This window comes from Anopheles darlingi, chromosome 2 (genome assembly GCF_943734745.1).
Source record: "Anopheles darlingi chromosome 2, idAnoDarlMG_H_01, whole genome shotgun sequence".
Classification (NCBI taxonomy): domain Eukaryota; kingdom Metazoa; phylum Arthropoda; class Insecta; order Diptera; family Culicidae; genus Anopheles; species Anopheles darlingi.
In genome coordinates, this window is record NC_064874.1 from 51,305,508 (window position 1) to 51,329,402 (window position 23,895).

Here is a 23,895-nt window from a genome sequence, read left to right on the forward strand (position 1 = left end):
AAAATAGTCAAAAGAGATTTGTGGTGGTGGTGACCGCTGCCGGAGGTTCAAATTCCGTTGGACCACCACAAACCAATGACATCGAGGAAAGTTGAAAAGAGTTCAAAAGAGGTCCCTTATGGCAGCCAAAAATAAAACTCTAAAAGAACGGAGAGCGGGACGTAAACTATGCTCTAGCGGCACATACGATATTGCGTTGTCTGTTGTCCGCGAGTGAGGTCGAAAAATGGAGAAAAAAAAAACTATTTTTCATTTCTGGGTAAACACCCTCAATGGCCATCACACAACAGTGCTACCAATTTTGGGCAATGATCTGGATGCAAGAAGAACCATAGAATGACGATTGTCTTTCTTATGCTGCATGCTACCGCTGTGTGTGGTATCTTTAAGCTTTTAAGCCCCACCCAACTCGTAATGCTGGTTGAGCTTAGCTTGTAATAGAACAATGAAAGTCTCACAAAAATGTCTTGAACTTAGGATGAAACGTTGTGCTGTACCTGACGCTCACTCAACGAACTTATATGCAGTGTCCCTTTTTCGTTAATAGCCTACGGATCCGGTTTGGGCTATTGACGACATGGGCCAGGGATACTTAGGGTCCCAGATATAATGTGACCAGGTAGAATAAGTCCTTTTTCAAGGAATCCCCTACAACCTCAAAACTCGATGCTACATGTGTAAAGAAATTGAGATTTATCCTACATTATTATCCTATTTTATTGCCTTCTATAGCGACCTTACCGAGAGCATCCCAACACCTGGTTCGATCGATTTTCAAACACTCTCGCTCACACTCTCTTATTGTGTCTGTTTCACTATATATATATACTTTACTCAATTTACTTAACCTGATCCGAACTACATATTCCAAGCACGACACGCTCAAGGTGACTTACCTTCGAAGAACGGTCCACCAGTCGTAACAGTATGCGTGAACGTTCGTTACGTATATGTGTAAAACATCGCACTGGTCTATTAACACCACGGAACGCATGGTATACGTTCCGTTGTTTTAGCGTTACAGACCTTTTGGCAATATCAATCCATTAGAACAAATTGGGAACTTGATAAGCAACATTCAATGCAGCAATTAAGTTAGATAAATCTAATATCATGGAAATTTTAAAAGCAACAACACAATAAGGACGATGATTCAAGATGCACTGGAAACAATTTTACAATGTTGCCCAGATGAATCCATAAATCCGTATAACATGTGAACCTTTCACTGTAATCATAAACGCATCCAGTGTGTTGATACACCATTGGTCGTTTCTTTGGAAACCAGTAGTCTTATGGCCTTCTCTGTGCAATGGATTAATGTTATATTAGTGCTACTACAGTAAAATGATTCTTGTTTACGTTGGAATGGATTTCACTTTCACGATATTGCTCCATCTCTTCGCAGTGCTGTCGCCGCTGTCGTTTCTCTCTCGCGCAAATGATAATAAGTATTGCAAAACGACCGGACGGCTCTAGGTCTAGCTGTTGGTACCTTTCAAAATATTTCGATTGATGGATTTCTTTCGATTTACGAAGGTTTGTGAAGAATCTTAAGTAGTTTAAAAAACAACTGTTAAACTGCAACTCACCTACATGAAACAGTATCTGCATCCGCACCATAACGTTCTCTCTCTACCCCATTGGTCCTTCTTCTCGGTTTCGGTCGATCGGAAGATCGGTTGTTCCAGGCTAGTGACGGTAGTGCATTCGTTCCAAACTCCAGCGATCTCGACAGTTGGTTGTTGCGTTAAGCAGTTCAGAAGTTTCGTAAATGACTCTTTTACATAGACATTTGGGGTTGGATCTCAAGGGGGAGTGTAGATAGAAATTAGGGATAACGGAGAGGAGTGTTTTTGGGGAAATTTCTACCTTCCTTGAAATCCGGGAAAAGGAAATTGGAAAAAGGATCGTTGGGAGGGTTCGGGAATATCGAAAAAAAAAATTAAGGATATTTAGGGAAGGGTGGTGTTTTGTTGCTTTGTATTGTATTGAGCGAGCGCGTGTATTTACCGATCGAGTGATCTTTTTTTTTTTCGATCGTGGCCCACCTCTTGTGAGTTGCTGGCTTCTTTTTCGCGCTCGTCCACCATTGTTCTATGGATGGAATCTCTATTGTTCTTTTGTTACTCATTTTGACAAGTGGTGTGAGTGTATTTTGCGAAGTAGAGCGTAGTCTGCTATTTTTTGTTTTCTTTTTGTTTCGCACTCTACTTCGATCTTTTCATACAAAATTGAAAATGGAAATTTTACAACTGAATCTTTCGCTGAATCTCATTTCTGAGGCTTTACAGTTCTCTGTATTCGCTCTGTTCTGCTTTGAGCCTCGAGAACCACTGTTCTCGCCTTCTACTCCACCCACCACCTACGTATCGCACGTGTTTCCTATTCCTTAGGATTTTATATTGAATGAAAATCGGTCGGATGTTTTGCTTTAATTGAATATCTTCCTCGCTATGGCCCTTATTGTTATCGGTAGAATTTATATCAGAACGTCCCTGATGGTGGGTGCTGGTGGTCTCTGTAGCAACACTATTTCATTTGCGCCGATTTGTTTTTGTTTTGGAAAAAAAAATTGCAGAATCGATGGACCAGTAAACTATTGTTATGCTAAAATTTGCTTTTGCACTTTTTGATGACTGACGGTTAAAGGTAATATATGCACATTTTGCGTAGAAGGTATATTCGAGATTGAGAATCTGACATAGCAAATATGGTTACTATTGGAAGGTCTTTACAAGTTTTATAGAGCAAATTAACAATTTCAAAGCCGTTGAATCGTGATTTGTGGTTGACTGTCGTGCTCGCTTGCACGCAAAACTAAAGAGAACTTATCGATCAATTTGCAAGATGCGCAGGAAAATGCTGTCAGATTTACGTTTTGTTCTAATTAAATCTACGTCAATCGCCCTGTACGTACTACTGTGCTGGGTAGCCAGAGCAAGGGGTAGCGTATGGTAGACATGAAATATGAAGGAAAGTGTGACTGTGTTGCGCTGGGCCTTAATAGTTAATGGATTGGTTACTATCGCATATTGTTTGGATCAATTTACGTGCAAAAAAACAGAGTTTAAAATAGCGCATCGCTACTGCGAGTTTCCTCTGTGACGCAGAAGGAGACACAGTGTTTCATCATTTCCAAGTTCTACACCACTAACACACATGCGGACGCCACGCCGCGGAGAACGCTTTTGCTGGTTATTGCTGAAGAGTATCCCTTCTAAATTTTGAACGCAAATGATGTAAAATGGTATTGATTTTGAAGTATTAATTATGAACATTCTTTGAGAACCCATTATTTTCCTGGATCATACGCATTACTAACACATCTTTAGTTTAATGCTTTTCGCAGAGCTTCTACGTACGTTGTTCAAATTGTCGTGAAATTTCAGTTTAATCTCATCTATTCATGATTTGTTTTGTGTTCCAATTGTTGAGCATGTGTTTTTGGGTGCATGATGTAAGTGTGTTCCGATTTTAATCAGTTTACGTTCTCTACTTGTGTCCGTAGGTTCGTGTATGTGTTTGTGTGTGGTGTTCATTTGTGTCCTCCTTCTACTTGTCTCATGTTTTGTCACATTGGTTGTTTGAGAACAATATTTATACTTTCCGTATTCTTCGCATACTTTTGCGCTTTATATAAAATATGATTGCAGCTGATGATCAAATATAGTGTACTTTTGTTGGTTGTGTTGATTTCGCTTCGTTATTGTATCATTTGTTTTTTGTCTCAACTGTATCTTGCCGTCTTATTCGCATGAAATAAAAATGCGTGTTCGTTGGTTGACTTTGCACTCAACTTTCTAGATACCTTATCCCGTCGTCTACTTACTTTCATCTTACCTCTCACCCAATGAGCGCGACTTGAGAAGGGAGGAAGCATTTTTTGATAATATTTGCATTCCGTTCCCGCTCTATGCCATGCTGCACTGGAGATGTGACCGGAGGAAACAATTATTTATTGAATCTCCACCACTTACTTGTCACCCTCGTTTTTTTTTCTTCCTTTCCTTCTTTGTCTTGAAATTTGGGCAATGGACAACCTCCTCATTACGCATTATGGCCATTCGAACAGGACAGCAAATCTTAAACCAGTTAAAGGGGAATCACAGAACAATTACAAACATTTTCTACCATTTTTAACTGTGTTGCTTCATCGACTTCTGTCAAAAGTTCTCCTGTCTCACGGTACACTTCTCCATCATCTGCTGATTCAGTTCTCAATCATGTTTACCAGTGCGCATATTTAGCGCTACAGTTCTTCCCTTCCCTTCCTTCACAAACTCATTTCTCTTGTTATGTGCAATTTTACCTGTAACCAATGACCTTAAATCATCGATCTGTATCAAGTTGCTCTTTGCCGATTTCTCTGCAATATCTTCAAACTCATCTGTTTGTATGCTTACGTTTATATCTAGCATATGCCATTAATTATTTAAATTTTACTTCTAAGACTTGCTTTGTTTGCCTTGTCTCCTCTTCCATCTGTTTTCTTCCTGCCTGATTCTTTGTTTACACAATTATTAATGTATTGTATGTTGTTTGCTGCTTCTGCTCCAATCTTCATGTTATCACTACGTTCACACCAATGTCCTTTTCGCCTGCGTGTGCTGAAGGCTCAACATACATTCCGCCTAAAAGTGGGTGCTCGGTGTGTGAGAGGGTTTCGTTTTGATCAGTTGTAGCTGTGTGTTTGGTTCGCATGCTCGCACATCTCTCTTCACTCAACTAAGTCCATACCTCCAAAACTAATCCGCCCCTATTTGGAAGAGGACGTGGATTCCTTCCGGCGCCAGCTAAACTAGACACGTTTTTCCTGCGGGATTCACAGACCGCGTGCAGAGGCCGCCGATGCCAACAACACTGTGTGCAAATTATGTACCATCATTAGCACGTGCTTGGCCGCGCGAACATTAAAAACACGTCAATATCTCACGTGTGCAGCGAGTGTGCGCCGCGAATCACCATCAATCACGCGTTCAGAACACATGATTTTCCGGTGACGGCGATGGATCATAATACTTTTGTGCTCGGTGTTGCTTTCCTCCAAGATTCACGGAGCATGGTTTTGTGTAAGAGGTATTTTCATTAAAACGCGCTAGCGAAACACTGTACTTTCCTTGTCTGCTGGAACGGGAGTGTGTCAGTGCACAGAGGATGGTTTTATACCGCTGCTAAAACTTGCACATAACAAACGGAAGTGCAAATTTTGCACTAGCGGTTCGATGATGAATGAGTTTTTATTTCTCTTGACTCACATTATTTTTATTTACTGCGGCATGTAAAAGTTCGCACATCGGGAATATTGGGAATATCGGGATCGGGCGCATACCTCGGAAAAATGGCTCGGAGGTACACTTTTCTCACTGTGTCTGTGCTGTGAGTTGGTTTAGCTGGCGCCATATCACCACTCCATTCGATCCGTATATGATTTGAGAAAAGGGGCCCACCTGATACGGATTCGGCCAACCACCAACAAACCCTGATTCGGATCCTGCCTCTCTATAAGAAGAAGCATCGCCATCACGGCAAAACGGATTTTCCTTTTCCTTTGCTAGCATTTGATTTGTATGATTAACCACTACTCACTCTATTCGATACGATCGGCACGTACACACACGCTTTCCCCTTTCGCTTAATCGTCCCTTGCCGTTACGATGGCCTGTCAGATGGTCTTATTTGGTTGCGGCCCCATTGCCTGTGTACCTGATGCTTTTATCATCATTGATCACTTCATTCCCGCGATCCTTCAAGTGTAACTGATAAGCAGCTCTTAACAGGGCATAACATATCATACTGTAAAGAACACATACGGGGGAAAGGTTAACGACGAACAAAAGATTGTCTTTCAAGGCGTATAATATACCATTATTGCTGCAGTAGTCCTTGTAGAACTTTAAAATAGATTTTTTTTCTTTGTTTTTTTTTTCGTTTCAATTCATGTATTTTATTCAGGAGTAGCCGATTGGGAGGAGGGAATTCGGACAGCTATGGTGGTTTGTTTTGTTGGAGGGATTTTTTAAAAATCAAGTAGATCAATGCTAGGGCACTGTGAACATGAAGATGCTTACATTACCCAACAGATAGGGATTTTTCGAAATTATTGATAATAGACAACGTAGGAGCTAAGTTCAGGTACTGATACGATACTATTTTGAGAATTGTTTTTTTTTTCAAATAAGATTTAATGACACTAGGTGATTACGAAACCGATGCGTACAAATATACTCCCGCGTTCTATTGATATGTTGGAGGCATTAATTTAAGACTGCCATGTAAGTAGCAAAACACAACTGAACCAAATGAGTAGCGGATGAAAGTGGAAAATGAATAAAACAATGAATGTTTTTGTACTTTTTTACGTGCTACAGACTTCCTTAGAAATAGGAAAAATATCTAGCTGCAGCAATAATGGCATCTAATAGGATAGAGGAGAGGGTACAAATGGTAAACCGAAGAATTGCGTAACAACATAACCGAAGGGATGCAGGGAGGAACTTACCAAAAAGCAAACTGATCTGACTTAAGACGACGCTCCGGGTCGAGTAAACCTAACACAGTAGCTGCACACAACTGCAGCACACACACACGCGCACACATTTCAGATAAGCAGGACACAAACCACTCAAAAATCAGATTTTCCTGTGTTGTCCCAGGAAAAAACAAATATTTACAAAACTCGAATGCAGCCAACAGTTTAGTTTAGCAACATTATCCTCATTCGTTAGGCAGAACACATTAATTGCTGCCGAATGTCAAGGTTCCGAGAGTGATCGAGTACACTCGTGTGTACTAAGTGAAAGTGTCCTTAGGTCAGCTGAAATGTGTTTTCCGGGGGTCTTTTGATTGGTATGTATATCGGTGCTTTTGTTCAACTAAAAAATGCCGCACCTTCTCCCTTACGAACGGATGTTGCTGACATGCTTCGGTTGCCCCAACCGACCATCAACGACCATGTTGAGAAAACGATGAGAAATTTTACGTTCTTTTGAGATCGGTATCAAAAAATAGTAGCAGATAAGAGAATGAAAAATGCATAAAAATAAAAATTAGGTGGTAAGGAAAGTATTGCAATAAGAGAGTAAGTCTAAAATAGGATCGGAAGGCAAAAAATCATAGGTTTATCACACATCAGGGGTTGGGGGAGGGATAGTCTATGATACGCGCTACGTCTAGCCATTTAGGACATTGCACAACGTTTACAAGGACTTAAAGTTATTATAAAAAAATATCTATCCCAGCACCAACATTTTCGTCACTTCACACCTTTGCGGTGCGAAAGGTTTGAAAAAGTGTTGAGAAAAGATGAGAATGAGTTGGGCAAAAGTTCGAAACACATAGAAATACAACTGGAAAGACAAGAGGGAAGGTTGAAAATTATGCGGTACAATACGATAATGACTACGTCGATAGTAATGTTGCTAGCACTCGATCTTTCAGCGCATATCACGAACCCCTCCCCATCTCTGTTTGCTTCGTTTGGCCGCATTTGTTTGTAGTATTCCGGTGCCGGTGTAGCCGGATTTTGATTTTGTTAAGTTTTCTTTTTTCACAAATTGCAGAACTTTGCCTTGAGCGAAAAGAAAACCCTCACATACTGTTTCACTGATTTGCAATTTTGTCGAATACTAGTAGCACTAAGATGCCAATACAGCAGCTACGTTTCGACAATAATTGTTCAATTCTTTAAGGTATTGGTTGGCCTGGTGCAGAGGATACCAAGTGAAATAATAGTAAAAGCGCCTAGTCGCTATTTGTCAGATTGAATTTCTTAAATCAACAAACTAGGCTACACTGCTTCGAGCAGATTGAATAGACAAAATCGTTGCCAGGATTCGGTGGAATTTTTCGTGTCTTGCACTGCAGGAAAACACTCTCGTAAGCTATTTTTACGATCACCAAAAAAAAAAAAAAGGAACCAATAACTTGTCAATATTCCTTAACTACTCCCTGTGTCAGGATTATGTACAACCAGATTGTTACCAAAATTGGTTGTAGCCAATTTCATAGTACAGTGTGTACATCTACGCTGGCTAAAGAAATTTGAGGCAATGTTAATAATACGCCAAACTGTTTGAATGGAAAAGTGGAAATTTTCACAAGTTCTATAGGAAGTTTAGAGCCTAATGCCAATTAATGATTTGGATGTCAAAAGCAATCGGATCCCCATTGCAGGCACAACAGGTGCAGCCTGCCCGGGAAAATGAAAATAAAATTGTGATTGATACAAATAGTTCATCATTTTTTGCAAACAGTGTCCCGTGTTGCTCTATTCTGTCCTCGTTTCTACATAAAGTATAGTCCGTAACACTGTCTGGAACTAGTGTTTCTGCGACGGAGGCAACGCAATACAGATATGATGTGTCGCTGGTGGGCAAATGAATAGAATCACTTTTAAAATGAATCGACTTCGGAGTCAAGAAAGTAACAGTTTATCGATAATGTTAAAGAAGAGTTGGTCGTAGGACGAACATCACAATCTTATTCAATTTGGCATAGAGTGCAGCAAGGCAGCTAAAACATAGTTTGGAACTATTATCCTTTTGTTTTAAGATACAAAAAGACAAATTTGTACACCCTTGTCGTCGCGACTTCCGTGCAATCATGACTTATATGGCAAACAAGTTATGAAACAAACCGAAATACGCTCATGCGGCACACCTTTCGTGGTTTTGGGGATGGTGGTGTTGAGCGCGTCGTTTCCTTAAAATGCATACGATCCCGAAACTACACTCAAACACACAAGCACCCTTACAATCGATTCCGGGTTCTACTGCAGGAATCCGCCCTTTTCCTTCATCTCATCAGTATAGAGTAAATCTTTGCTTTCTCGCTTTTTCTCTTAAATCAAACTGAAATGCGCCTCGTTTACACACTAGGGCCCACCGTTGAAAGCATTGACGATAGCGAAGTCACCTATTTTAAATGTGCATCCCTCATCTCATTACTTTCTTTACTGTATCTCTCTCATTCGCTCGCTCTCTCTCTCTTTGCCTTTAAATCTTATTCTCCTACGCCTTCCTCCTACCAATCATCCTCTTTCTTTCTCACACTCTTTGTCACAGACGTCCTTCCTTCTTCTCTCCATTGACCATTCCATCTTCCAGTTTGCAATAAGATCGTAGCTATCTTCTCTGAATTTGTCTTCCTATCTCGTAATTTTCGTTTCATTATTAACATAATGGAGCGTTCAAACAAAGGCTATAACTCGAAGGTCATATAAAAAAAAAACAAAACGTTCCGAACATAAAATATAGTTACAATTTTTCTTTTACATACATGCACACAAAAGACAGACAGTGCCTTTTGCATGGTGGTGCTGCTTCTCCTCCGTCGCGATTTACGTATCCGCCGGGTACCTCCTCCGGGTCAGCTACCGCAGCAACAGCATCAATAAATTACAACATTAAAACACGGGTTCACCGGTAAGTGGCACACACTGCCAATGGTGACGCGGTAGACCACTTTTCGGCGGCCAGTACGACGCCGAAGCACCAATTAGCTGTCTGCGACAGTCAGACGGAACAATCGAACCGGAGACGCGACACGGTGGATTCAGGTGTCCTCTCCCGCACTCGGAGAAAAAAGCGCCCAGCAACAAACACAGGCATATACGATATGAGACATTGTCTGTAGAACAACATTCAGGCGCTTGCAGATTGAAATCCGTACGAACGAAGAATTTCTGCTTTTAACTGTCACGTTTGAAGAGTCGTCGGCTTTCGCGATCCTCGGGTCAGTACTATCTCGTTCCCACACAGCGACTTCGAACGGTGATTCTAGGGGGCCGCGTGGAATAGTGAGTATCCGTGACAAAACTACGATCGCACTGGCTCCGACGTTCGACAATCCATATACTCCAAATGACGGCTCCGCATACTCTCAATCTTCTTACACCTTACCATCGTACAAGTGCTTTAAAACATTGCCGTTCTCTAGTGTGAATGCTCCTTCTTCTGCCTGCGTCGCTGCCGTTTGCGTTGATGTTGTAGCATGACCGACGTATTTGTGACCGGTAACAACGGTGCCAACTTCCGCAGTAGACTGCCATCCTCCTCTTCCTCCTCATCCTCCTCCTGGTCTGTTACCGTCTCCGATTGATTCGTTTCGCATTGGGCGTCACAAAAGCTACTGTTTCCACTGTTACTGCTGGTGCTGATGTTGCTGTTGCTGTTGCTGTTGCTGCTGCTTAGTGCGACATTGAGTTGTTAAGCTTGTACATTGAGGATCGTTTTCAGATTATGGGTAAACATCGCCGCATGACGGTTGTTAGCCCTGGCCGCCGCCGAAGCACAGGATTTCATCGCTTTCGTGCGCAGACGAGTCTGCTGCTGCGGTCCCTGTTGGAACGAGGACGACGACTGAGGATAGTGAAGATGATGTTGCTTCACCGAGCTGGCAGCGCCATTAATGGCGTTGTTGCCGGCGGATCCTGCCACCTTTTTGCCACTTCCAGCCATCATCGACGAAGCTGCCATCACCGTTGGTAAGGGACCGCTGGTGCCGACGAAACCGCCACAGTTTGGGGCGCCCGATGTGGCCGTCCAGTGTACCGGAGGCTTCGGCAGGGCGGTGGGAGCCGGAGCGTCGTAGCACTTGCTTCCGGCAAAGCGCGAAAAGTTTGGCGGTGAACCTGATACAGGTGCGCCACCCAACGACGATGAGTACAGTGTCGAGGAAGAGCCTCCTGCTCCTACAATCGCTATCCCTCCTCCGTTGCCACTTGGGCTGGATCGTTGATTAAAGCTGTTTGAGCTACTGCTACTGTTGCTGGTATGACGACCGCCGGAAACTCGGCCACCGGCCGTCGGAGACGATGACGGTTGCCGCTGCTGGTGCTGCTGCTGCTGTTGTACTATGGGTATAGCGGCGCTCGACGAAAAAATACTACGGAAGTAGTTCGTGCTGGGTGACCGTTGACTACGACCACCGTTCGCATTGCTGTTTCCTCCTCGCTTACCACCACCGTTGCTACCACCAGCACTGCCCGCTACCGTTTGCTGATGCTGCTGCTGCTGCTGCTGCTGTTGAGCGCTCAGCTGTTGCGGGCTGTGGTTACTGAAGTAGCGGTCGGCGTTGTTCGCACCGTTACGGGCATTTCGGTTTTGCGAGTTTGTCATTGCGTCACTTCCGTTGCCTTCCTCTGCCTCTATCTATCACTTGTTTCTGTGCAGCGCAGCAACACCGTTGGCGTCCTTTTTGCTCCCTGATTTCTTTTGTATCCACTGTTTGCACTGTCACTATTTCGATACACTCCGTTAAGGCTATTTACACAATATCACGTGCGGATTCCACGCCAAACCAACTCCAGCCTCTAATTGCTCGTTCATTCACGCGCCGATTTTTCTAATTCTCTCTTTCGATTGCCAACAAAAGATGAGAACAGAGCCACATACTTTCTGGTTTTACACGCACACTATACACGGCTGCTGTTGCTATGGTTGCACAGTTTTTCCGCTCCAGCCGTCGCTACTTTGACTGCAGCTAAATTACTCGTTCGCCTTGAGGAGAAAACATTGCTTGGTTAGTTTCGCAACATAACTACTACAAAGAAGCAGCCAATTTTTCCTCCTATCTCCGACGGTTTTCCTGTGCTGTACTTGTTCAGTTACTAAGCCCACTAAGCCCACCACCACTGCCTTGTCTGCTGTTTGCTTTCTACTCACGAAACTCATCAACTTCAACGGCTGATGTTAGCTGAAGATGCTCAAACAACTAACCGTCGATACAAAGTTTAACCAACAACGTCATTTCAACGTCGTTGCGAGAGCTGAAAGAAGGGAGGAAAACCGTAAACTCCTCGACGAGAAATCCACTCTCTCACGAACACTACTGTGCATTTTACAACACAATAGCACACACACCAACGCAAACCTCGTCGACACACGGGCAACTGGCTTTCGCTTTTGTGCTCCTTTCCCTTCTCCTTTGTGTTTGCAGCTGCCACCAACTCCCTTCTCTCCCTCCTCCTTCCCCTTGTCCTATACTACACGCTTGTGAATGATTTGCTATGATGCTTTTAACCCCGATTTTCGTATACCAAGCGTGCAACCCCAGAAACGCGTTCCCTCGCGATCATTCTCATGAGAAAATGTTGGACCATTCTGAAGGTCCGCATCGGACGCCCTTTGGAATCCGAACTTTAGAACGCCGTCTTGGTAAAGGGCGATGATTAACCGCGGGACAAAGCGCAACCTTTGTGACGTGGTGTAACTCCGGACTGTAATTGTACTTTTTTCCCAACCAGATTCACGTCACGTACTACACGACGCTCGCGAATCAGAATCTTTTCTCGATAAGTTTTCACTGTACTTGTCCCACCACCAAACTACGCACTTCAGTGCTGCTAACTATTTCTATTGTTCCAAGAGGTTGGATGTTCGAAGGTTGATTACTTTCAGTATCCGAACTCGCAATTATGCAAAAAAAAACTATCGAAATATACCACAAACGAATGGATAGTGATTCACAGTCGAGCGCACACACACACGCGAGTCGTTGAAGGTTGCGTGAAACGTTTGTGAAGCGAAACACAAGATGGCGTCGTCGCTCCCCACTAAAAATATTGAACCCCACTTCAAACTGAAATTGTGTAAATTTTACAACACGAAAACGGACTGAACAAAGTCTTCCCCCACTCCAGCGATTTCGCCTCTTGCAGAAGGCATAAAATGGTTTTTTGCAAAGTCCATTAATCCACCAACAGCGAAGCAAATTTGAGAAATAAAGGCAATTATCGCACTCATGTCGCTGAGTTACGAAAACATGAATTATCCACAGTTTCTCAAACACAACTTTCAAAATTTTGTCATTTTCAGGAGTCATCTTCCTCCTGCATTACGACACTTCAAAGTAATGATTTTACAAGAATCGCCCCGCAAAAGGCCCAAAATCCACAAATGACTCACAAACCGATTGTGGAGTACGCTTGAGTAATTCGTAACAATCGATTCGTGGTAAAACTGGTGATGGTGGATTATGGGCTCCTTTTTATCGTGTAAATTAATAAAACACTCACGGAAATTTATAAAAACCTTTTATAAACGCGCACGTCCGTTCTCACACATCTGCTCTCTCACACACTCGCCAATTTTTTCTTCCTGGCCCCTTTTACAGCGAACTCGAGTTTCTAACCTCAAAGGCAAAATATCAATACACTGCTACGCACCCCATTTTTAGCAAAACATTTTGAATTTTTATGCAATTTCTGCTTTATTTACGCAAAAACGCTCGTATATTATCGACCATCACTGTAAAAATGTTCAACCTCACGATATTTATGAAGAGCATGCTCAAGCTGGGTTCAACCTGAAGCGCGCTTGAGTGAGTCGAATAATTTTTAATTTCTAGTTTTTCAACTCGCTTTTTTGGTATTTTCCCTGTTAATTAACCATTTCCGAGCGATTTGCCGTTATTCCCAGGCCAGAAAAAGTTGAAACCGCGAGTTTTCCATGATTTTTTCAAAACACAGGGTTGTAGTTAATTGTCGCGTTGAATTTTGATTTTTGATGAAAATTTTGCTTTATGTTGGGCAAAGCTCAAAGCTATCCACCATGATCATGACTTTAACAGAAAATCTTATTTTGTATCAAAATTTCAAAAATATCGAAAACCAGAACGGATTTCAACACTTTCTTGGAAGGGAAAGGTAAGAGGGAAAAGTTCGAGCAGTTAATTTTTGGTCTTTTGGTCAACAATAAAATTCCACCGTGCCTTCAAAGCATGGTGGGATTTTTGTGATTTTCAACGGTCAAACATTTCTTTTTCCGCGATTGATTTTTGTTTGATTTAACCGTTTTTAGCCCGACATTTTGGTGGACACACGTTTCGTGGATTTAGCGATTCTGGGTCTCATTGCTTTTCGTGGTTCTCGTTGAAAAAGTAATCTCACGTCCTTACAAACCGTGCAGACCGTGAAAAACTGCGACACGATCCCCTAAAAGGCCGGGCAGGAACAACTAAAAATGATTCTAAACCATTTCACCACACTTTGGCCATACTTTGGCCAAACACGCCCAGGAGAGGCGCATTGAGCGCAATCAGAGGGAAGGGGGACGGCGCATCCTGGATGCGGAGGGCCCTTCTGGCTTTCAAGGGTATATATTAGTATAAAAAGAGCCCCAAAGTTAAACGGAGATCGACCGACTCTAAGGGACCTCCTCACGCGTCGGACTAACACCCCAAGAAAATCGAACACCGCTCTAGGGACCCTAGGGACTCTAGGGCACCGAGGGCCACCGGCCCTGAGACCGGACCATAGTCGCTTTCAGGACCGCAGCACAGACTATTTTGGGTGCAGACCACAGTGCACAAAGGATTGTTCCGGAAGAGCCGACCTGCGCCAGAACATCGAATCAATCTCTGACCGGGGGTCACTGTTCGATTTGCGAAGATTTTTCTGAAACCACCCCCTTCTCTTCATCAACGGTCGCCCTCTTACCTGCAGTGAGAAGGGCCGGGGTTTTCACGACCCGATTTTGAACCATTTCAGGATACACAAGAGCATTTCCTTCGTTGCCTGATTCTTGGCATTCGGAAAGGCCGTTTTGGCGAAGAACTTTAGAGACATTTTTCTGAGAGTACTGGTCAAAGTTCAGAATCCGCGCGAATAGCAAGTCACGATCATGTAAGACGATTTCATTTAAATCCGTTTCTCCTTCATTTCCAGCCCCATTCATGTGAAAATTGGAGTGGATACCAAGGAAAGGGTCAGCTTTCAGGAAAAAATATGAAAAAGATTTCACCAGTCCTATCATTGGTTTTCTGCACATTTTTTACCACACACACCGAGCACTACTGCTGCACTGCTCAAACTGCAAATTTACTGTCTAGAAAACGAAGAGTCACGAGTATCATAATTGTTTTTAGAGAGCATGATCATAGTTACATATGAGACATCTCGTAAATTCTTAAATTTTTCACAAGACGTAGTCTTTTTCAAGTAAGTTGATGCTGGGTCGCTAATCGATCAGGTTGATCCAGGCATCGATCTTTATTATCAGCATACCGGGCTTATCACTAATTGATCCATGTGGCCAGTTTAAAAAGGTTGACGGTTTACCGTTACCAATCGCAGAGTGTAGAAGCGGCCACCAGATCAGGAAATGGTTGAATCTCTCCGGTATCCCGGTGCACCAATTACAACTGAAGCGATATGCGCAAATGTTATATGTTGAGCGAACCCGCAATTCTAATTTCTTATCAAAACTCTACTTTCTGACTGATCAGCGCTCCCCTATTTGTTTTTTGTGTTTATTTTAAGCTTCTCTCTTGGGTTTAAAAGGCCATCCCGGAGATGGATTTGAAAATGTTTGCCAAATCTTACTCCAGAATGATGAAATTTGCTGTCAAATCTTACACTAATGGAGGTCTCTCCCATTCCATGATTAATAGTTTAAAAATGGGTTATTTCTTTTAAAACAAAACCAAATCAATCTTTTTACCAGTAACAGAACGCATAAAACGGGCGAAATAGAAAAAATAGGAAAAATCTACTCAAAAATCTATTAAACAGATACTATTCTATTAAATAGATACGACGTCTCTATTAAATAGATACTATTCAAAGTACCAATGCCCAGAAAGAAGCGAAGTTAGGTGAAAGCTAACCTCCCCGATATCGAACCAATATCGCTCTATATTGGAGATGAGATGATGTGTCCTTCTATCTGTTCAGTTTTCAGGATCGCAATAGGCATAATCGCTGTTATCACTCCGAATCTTGCTGTTGAGATCGTACGGAAAGCGCACGTGACTCTGCCGGCTCGCTAGCCGGAGTATCCTGTTCAGGATCGCACGGTTCTTGTCGGGCACGCGTACTGCAGTATTGACGTTGCCCCAGTAGCAAGTATGCGCTTTTTAGAGTTACTTAGCCTCCCCTTCTGCGCAGCATGCGAGCGTTAGATTTAGTAGCAAACAAACGCAGCTTTGAGGGTGGTCGAAACGAAAAATCTGGTTTGTAAGAATCCAGTGTTGTGGAACATGGTATGCGGTTGTGGTTGCCAGTGGGGACTTTTTAGACCATACTCTGAAAAAGGTGAAAGTTACATTAAGTAAATTTTAAGGGGCCACATTGCATACCTTTTGTATATACTGACCTCATTACGAGAAGGGGAGTTTACTTTATTTCTACCATTTTTATTAATCATTTCATATACTGGAAGCGAGTTCATCAAAACAGCTCTTTGATTTTACTGGTGGATTAGTAACCAAGCATGTGCAACATTGTTAGTATGTAAGAAAAAAATGCAATTTTCCCATACCGGGAATCGAACCCGGGCCTTCCGGGTGAGAGCCGGATATCCTAACCACTAGACAATATGGGATTGTTAAGAACCACATGTGAGTGTAAGGACCGCAGGTCCCCACGGAATACAAGCTACCCTTCTTTTCATTCCACCTTCACCACGTCCTGATCGTATAGTGTGGTATCATTCCTACCGAGCGATCGATTAAAATGAGTAGTGAATGCGCGGTCCAACAAACATAGGATAGGACTCTGGCAAACGCTCACATGGTTAAACCGCATGCTCAATCACTTCCTGCTAGTTGCGATTGCATGGTTGTGATTGTTATAGATATTATTTTGGTTGATTGTCGGCAAATTCATTGTTGACCAACTGATGTTTCAGCTGCTAAACCGAGGTGGGAGCTAAGGTCGGGACAAAAATACCAATTTTTGCAGATTTTTTATGAAGAAACCATTCAACTTATTTTTTTACCGAAATTTTATACTAAATTACATCTTTTCAAGAATATTTGGTGGTCGTGGAAAATTGGTTAAAAAACTACGTTCATGACATTCAATCTAGGCGCCCATCATTGCATTCTGCTGTATCATCGGAAATATACAAATTAATATTCTTTCATTAGAATATACGTTTATTAAGGTAACCCCGTCGGGTTTTTGTTGAATTTTTAGTTTTTAGATTTTTGGTAGCTTTCCAAAGTTGAAAAAGCGGTGTTTTCTTAGTAACATTTTGTCCGAAAAGCAACACAGTCGAGTCGATACAGTAGTTTTTAAGCTACGAGTGGCACCGACCTTGAAAACGTATGTTTGGGAAAACCGCTTCAAAGTAGAGAGATCTATTGAGTCTTTTAGGTGTTTATTTCCGAATTCAATATCTTTGACCGTTTTGGTTCTATTGATTCAACAATTCCACACAGTACTCTTGAAAGAATAAGCATTCATGAAATATAAGCGTGTATAAAAATTAAACATCTTAACCCCTTCCTAAAATAGATCGCGCTACTTTTAGGTCAATGCATACCCCGCATGTACCACTTCGACCTAAACAGTTTTACACTATCATAGATGTAGATGGATGGCATCAGGACTCAAAAAGATTTCCCCATTTCATCCATTTTTCATTGACAGTGACAGTGCAAGACAGAACCGACTTTCAATTGTGCGATAGAAATAAAAAAATAATAACTGAATAAACACCTTCTTTGCATATTTTTGGATTATTCCAATGGATTGTAAACTTCATAAAAGTACTTTCACTGCCAGGTGCACGTCAATATCACCAAATTTTAAATGGATACACCAACTGCTTTCCTTCGAGGTTTTAGAACATGATCACCATAACATCACAACAAGTGTTATGTGGGTTTCAAGCGCTGTTTTGTTTGATTGGACTTCAAAATGCGTCGGTTATGCTCAAAATAAGTTTAATAAGGCTGATTTCCATTTGCTAAACATTTTAATCAAAACTAACATTCAATGTAAAGGATCTCACCATTTTAAAAGTTGCATATTGCTTGTACAGATTCATGTACTTGATGTATTTTAAAAAGCCATTTCGTTACATGATTTTTGGTAACTCGTTAACCTCGTTAAGCAGGAAGATGAATTCAAGAATTTCTGCCCTCCAATGAGTTAGTAATCGCTTCATAATACCTAATTCTTTCAGAACTCACCGATCATGTCCAAGGAGAGCAGTTTTGTTTGTAACAATTCTTCATCTGTTCTTCTTGCTGCAATTACAGACGTTTGAGCATTATACAGTATCTACCTCTATCTACTTGTATCCAGCCTTATATTATATGCAATATGCAAATTAAACTTCTCATTCAAGCTAATAACTTTTCCTGAAGCACCGGCAATTTTTTGTATTTTGGATGTTCGAAGCTTCTATTTGAACTACCTTAAAGAAAACTCGGACCTATTCGAGAAATTCTTTAAAGACGAAATGCGAAGTGTAAACTGCCACGAAAATTTCGAGACTACGCGTACATCTCAGCACCGAAGGTTAATTAAGAAGAGGTTAATTGTTCAAAGACGCATTAGTGCGGCTCGGTTTGACCTCTAGATGTGTATTTTTTGGTTTTTTCTTAAAATTGTCGTTTCTTGCTATGCTTGAAAAAATGTTTTACAGAATTACACAACTCAAAATCGATTAATTAAGAAATAATAAATTGACGAGATTTTAAGTAAAGACAGACAAACGATAAAAAAAGTAATTTGTAATGATCGATACAACCAATTTTTATCAGGACGCAATACTCGATGATAATGAGTAGCTTGGAACAATGCTCTTATTATTGAAAAGTGATGCTATATGTTTAAGTCTATAAATGACATAAGACGGCTTGAATGCAACAGATACTTCATTATTTTCTAGGGTAAAGATCAGCGAGATATCGTATCATTGCAACGGTGATTACTTCCAACTAGAAGCCGTTCGTTCTAATTATTAGAATGATAATGGGTCGATCATAAGCGACATATACGTATAAAACTATGAAGCGATCTTAAGTGTCACATTTTTTCTTAAGATGGATGCTCTCGGATACATCCATGATAAGTAGCGGCAAGAAATAACGGTTTGTAAAATTGCCTTCTAACGACGAAACATCAGCCAATTACAGTTTACGCATACATTATCAAGAGCCTAGTTTACGAGAGTGCAATGCGAAATGAAGGACTTGGTGTAAGACGGGAAACTTATGTAGCGTTGGATACTGTTTCAAATCTGAACCACAAATGTTCTCTCGTTTTGCTCACTATTTCTAGGCATTTCATTGGCAATTTATTTTAAGAGAATATCTATTCACTTCTAGAATATCCACTACTACTACTAAACTCGGTCTGCTTAAGTAAAAAAATGCCACTCATAGCTTTCCGTTTACTCGCGTTAAGTGAACCGTTGCTAAGTGGCGCAATGTGAATTCGATCGTATGAGAAGGTAAATCAAAAGATCTATCTCTAAACAGTAGCTCTTCTTTGAAGTAAAACGCAAAAACAATTTTAAAAAAAGTGCTATACTAAATGAAAATCTCTCTGTACACACAGGTTCAAGTGTTGTTTACTTACTGCAAGAAGCATTTCGACTTACTAAACTTAAAAAAGGATTTATATAAATGAGATGGAATAGAACATCAACAGGTTCTTAATACCCAAAACGACTGGCTATATTGGGCAACGTAAAAACCCAGCGAGCCACACTGCTAAACAACCAATTTATCATCTGCGAATGATGCATTCAGGGAAATAAACATCTTCTATGAAGATGAACAGAACAGTTAAAGAGGCGTTGGTATCAAACATTAGTTTTGGCAATGGTGCTATATTGGGCTCTTTGGTTAATAGCAGAATAGAAATATTTTGTAAAGAGAAAGCGACATAAGCTGTACATATTTGCAAAATAAAACTCAATTTATAGCTTATAAAGAGCCTTAACTTATACCATACATTTTTTAACTGCAAATTTTAGAGTAATTTGCGCTTTGTAAACATAAAATTAATCTTTTTCTTAATTCGCTGGCTAAACGCAGCTGAAAAATAAATATGCTATATTTCCTGGGTAATAAATTACCATAAATCCAAACTTTTTTGAGGAAAACCATGTGTTTTGTTGAAATAGTAACATTGATGAAGGGAGTACTTTTTCCCTGCCAGTCACCGCGCTTATGTTTGATAAAAATGCACCTTCATATGTTTTTAAATACGTTACATTGTTGAAGTTAAAATCTGCTGTACATCAACCAATGAAGCGCGATGGTTCGCACTTTGTACAGTGGTTGGCAGTTAGTTGGAGCTCCCGTACATTTTCGTGGGGATGCGATGGAGCAGCAGAGCATGTTTCCGACTCTCACATTCTCCGTCCATTTCAAGAGGGAGAGCAAGCAAAAATGTTATAAAGGCTTGAAAGCGGTTTTCAGAGATTATTTCTTTCCTGGCCGACCACCGAGGCGGTCGTGCTTGGCATATTAGTCGGTGGTGCTTGGTGTAACATTAAGTAGCCAGCAGGTCAGCCAGAAGTGCGTGCAAGGTTTGACCATCGTGAATCGTTTCGTGCGTCTGATCGCACATTTTATAAGTTTGATAAGCTGTGCAGAAGTTATACTACGGCTCTGGAAGTACCGTTAACCTGTGTTGGATTGTAAAACGATCGACAGGGAGGATCGACGCTAAAAAAAATTGAAGCGTGTTTCGTGCCATTATCGGACTAGCGATAGTAGTTCGTGCCGATAGGAGTGAGTTTTTGGAGGAAGTGAAGGGCGTGTCGAAAATTTCAACGTACCTTCAACGAGTCGTAGAAAACACTCTTCAATGACCACAACAATGCAAACGGTTATCAAGTATGTATTCCTGAAGCCACAATACACGCTAACATACACTCACACACAACTGCTAATGAACGGTGCCACGGTTTCGAATGATCTTTCGTCTGCTGATCATTGTGGGCAGGTTCACATAAGCTATGATGTGCAAAAGAATAAACACCATGCCATCTATTCTATTCAGAAAATATCATTATCTAATGTAGATCCCCTCGAAAGCTCCACTGAGGACAACCGGTCTAATGTAGTGTTTCAGATATTCAACTAAAGTTTGCCAGTCATGTGTGTTACTATTCTCATCCAGGTGGTTCCGGCCGGACAAACACCAACGACCAACCTTTCTCCGGAAGAAGTTGAGCTAGTAAACCATTTCCGAGTTTTTTCGTTTTTATGAGCAGTGAAAGTGTCGATCGCATGCTGCTGTTGCGTGCCTCGGGTATGTGAGTGGAATGATAAAAAAATATATTTGAAAACTATCTTCAGCGATCGTTTTCAAACCATCATGTTCGTGCTGTTACGAAACTGATCCATGGCAATGCTTTCACTGTCACCGAATTCGCGATCGCTTTCCTGGGGGGCATTTTGCGTGGCAGAAAAGTTGGCCGGTTTTTCCAATGGACCCATACTAAATGAGGACGGGTGGTGGTAGTCAATACAGTTCTATCGCTTAATTACGCTAGTAGAGTCGCTTAATAAGCGAATTAGAAGAAAATTCAATTTTTAGTTAAATTGAAAAGTCACAGTCTCTTCAATGTATAGTTTTGTAGTTACTAAGAATGACAGAATGGTGACATTAGTTCGACGATTATATTATATGTATTAACAATTACAATCGATTGGTACCTGCCCTTTAGTTCCAGGTGGATGGAATGAGTCGCATTTCATTTAACAGCTTCCTTTCCATCCACTAGATCAGATAATGTAAATCGGAATTAATGACAAGAATCATTCCTGAATCAAGAGATCTTTGATGAATGTTTGCGACCTTTTAGTGCTATAATTTATACCGATTACCATCAGTAATTGGGAATCCCTGAATACGTTGGTACATATACAAGATACTGTTGTGTTTGTTCGGTAATGATTAGAAACGCTCTATGATATTCACGAACACTACAGGATTTGGTGTCAGTCAGCACTCGATTGTATTACAATATCAAAATCAAAATAAAAAGTGAAAATAATAGAATAATTCAAAAGAGTAATAGTCGTCTATTGCGATTACTCACACTCCACACCAGTGTTATTTGCGAACAGTTGGAATTTACTTCACCAAGGCCAACCAAGGTTTCAGTGGTTGGCCGGGTCCATTGCATGGAAAGAGACAAAAAACTCAAAAATTTAGCTGCAAAACCATCGTAGACCGGTTTCAAACTCAGCATGATGATTCAATAGGTTGCGTCTGCACGGCGAGTTTGAAGATTCCAAGATGCTGCATGGCAAGTTGCTTCATCGGGGGCAGATTTCTGATCGTCATCAGAAGGTGACGCCTTTGAACCTGCTTGTTTTCTTTTTGTCGTAATTTTTCTGTACGGCATGTAGCGAAATAGACTCACCAAATCCAAAAACAAATCATTCAATTCACGTGTTTTTTTGCGTAACTACTTACGTTAAAATTGATATTCCATTTGCTTTCCATAAAGCATTTGAGCGCTCTGCTTTAGGTTTAGATTTTTCTTCATTATGATTTCACAGACACACTGAGTTGATTGATATTATCAAACTTTCTTACTGACACTTATTTCCTACATCATTTCAAGCAAGGGAAAGCATGCTTGAGAAACATTCGTGTGAAGCCGGGCCAGAGGGCAACAGTCTCGGGATAATGTTGCCATTAATCCCGAATCGGCTTCTAGCTAACAATGGTAGTATGAAGAAAGTAGTAAAACGTCTCACTTTGCCATGGACTTCCGTTACAAACGTTTCTTCCGCAGCTCTGGGTTTGTATTTCGTTTAGATGTGTCGTTCAGAGAGGTTATGTGAACACTCTAGACGAATAACAATTATACACACAACGTTCACTCACACTCAAACCAACTTAATAATATGTGTGAAGGTATTGTGGCCATTGTGTTACCATGCTTTTCAGGTGATGGAACGGGTTGGCGAAGGGGTAGGGGGGTTGGAAAGGTGATCAAGCGCATGCAGCATTTCGAGGCTCCGATGATGCGCTCATTGTGATCAAGTCTTTGAGGGCTCCCTTCCCAGCCTCAAGCAAGATCGCTTGTTTGCCTTCCGGCATATCAAAAATGGCCCAGACGAATCTCATTGCGGTTGTGCGATCACCGGTTATTAGTATAATATAGCGGAAAACGTTGGAAGCATCTTCTCCCAATTAGTCAACTGATCGCCTTGATGCAACATCCTTTTCATGCAACAGCTTACGCGAGAATAGCCGAAATTCAAACGAAGACTTAAGTAATACATTTAAAACTCTTTTAAGAGTTTTAATTGCTGTAACCATCATCACCGACTACGCAATGTGTTGAAGGACACGGCCTTGCCTAGGTCGACTGTCGAAACAACCATCAAAAGGAAATTTGAAATTCGAAATTTGAAAGTTTTGCACTGCACCTATACCAAAAGATATCATTGTACGAATTGATACAAGGGTAAACGATTCGTTATGCTACTGGTTTTCTGTGCTCGGTAGTTTGTTCTGCTTAAATCACAATGAGGCAAAGCGAATTGCTGGTGTTGTTGCTGGTGCGGATTGTGAGCTACACCTTAGAGATTGTTTGTTGTGTTTAGACATCGCAACCATGATCAAGGTAAGCATTTGAACAATCTGCCCCAAGCGATTGCTATTTTTTGATGCAGATTCGCTCGATTTGTACACTTCTCAGCTTAAAAGTTAGTGTATAAAATTCTAACATCAGTGGCACTGGAAAACTTGGGGCGCAAGAAGAATTTCAACATTTTTTTCTAGCAATGACGCCTCAAGCATTCTGCAAATGTCACGAAGGATAAAGATTGATTTTCAATAAAAATAGCAACGAATGAGTATTGGCAACATCGTTCCATCGTCTTGCCGAGGAAGGAGGTGATGGATTGCGGAAATAATAAATATTGAATTTAAGTACTGCGTTGTACTGTGGCGTTACATATGCATGGCTACTACGCTATTTGATTGGCCAGTTAGTATCAACTACCAAGTATATGCTAAAGACTGAAAGGTTTTCTTGGAGAGCAGATACATTTCTTAGCCCTTTCAATGATAACACATGTTACTCGTCCCGTGTACTTCTATGCGCGCTCATAACAGAAAAAGTGAGCAAGTAAAGCACTAACCTGTCCTGTGAACCATGTTGATCGAACCGGAAACGG

At 41.3% G+C, this 23,895-nt stretch overlaps 2 protein-coding genes and 1 non-coding gene across 6 annotated transcripts in view; 1 reads left to right on the forward strand and 2 right to left on the reverse strand.

The window, feature by feature from the left end:
• Window positions 1-5,879: 5,879 nt before the first annotated feature.
• LOC125959689 (uncharacterized transmembrane protein DDB_G0289901-like) lies at window positions 5,880-13,111 on the reverse strand. Of its 4 annotated transcripts, none has more exons than XM_049692553.1 (2): window positions 13,019-13,111; window positions 5,880-11,501 (listed from the first exon to the last, which is right to left on the reverse strand). In XM_049692553.1, the coding sequence occupies exon 2, from the start codon at window positions 11,118-11,120 to the stop codon at window positions 10,209-10,211; it is 912 nt and encodes a 303-aa protein (XP_049548510.1). In that variant the 5' UTR covers window positions 11,121-11,501; window positions 13,019-13,111; the 3' UTR covers window positions 5,880-10,208. The 4 variants fall into 4 exon arrangements, with proteins under 4 accessions (XP_049548510.1, XP_049548513.1, XP_049548511.1 ...); XM_049692556.1 differs by having other exon boundaries at window positions 13,035-13,083; XM_049692554.1 differs by lacking the exon at window positions 13,019-13,111 and adding an exon at window positions 11,667-13,012.
• Window positions 13,112-16,253: 3,142 nt separating this feature from the next.
• On the reverse strand, window positions 16,254-16,325 carry Trnae-cuc (transfer RNA glutamic acid (anticodon CUC)). Its single transcript has one exon. It is a non-coding gene; the product is annotated as a tRNA-Glu (tRNA).
• Window positions 16,326-20,192: 3,867 nt separating this feature from the next.
• LOC125959674 (neprilysin-2) overlaps window positions 20,193-23,895 on the forward strand; it is a 16,486-nt gene continuing 12,783 nt past the window's right edge. The window contains exon 1 of the mRNA XM_049692515.1: window positions 20,193-20,586. Within this exon, the coding sequence (XP_049548472.1) occupies window positions 20,558-20,586 (29 nt within the window). The 5' untranslated portion in view covers window positions 20,193-20,557. The remainder of the gene's footprint in view (window positions 20,587-23,895) is intronic.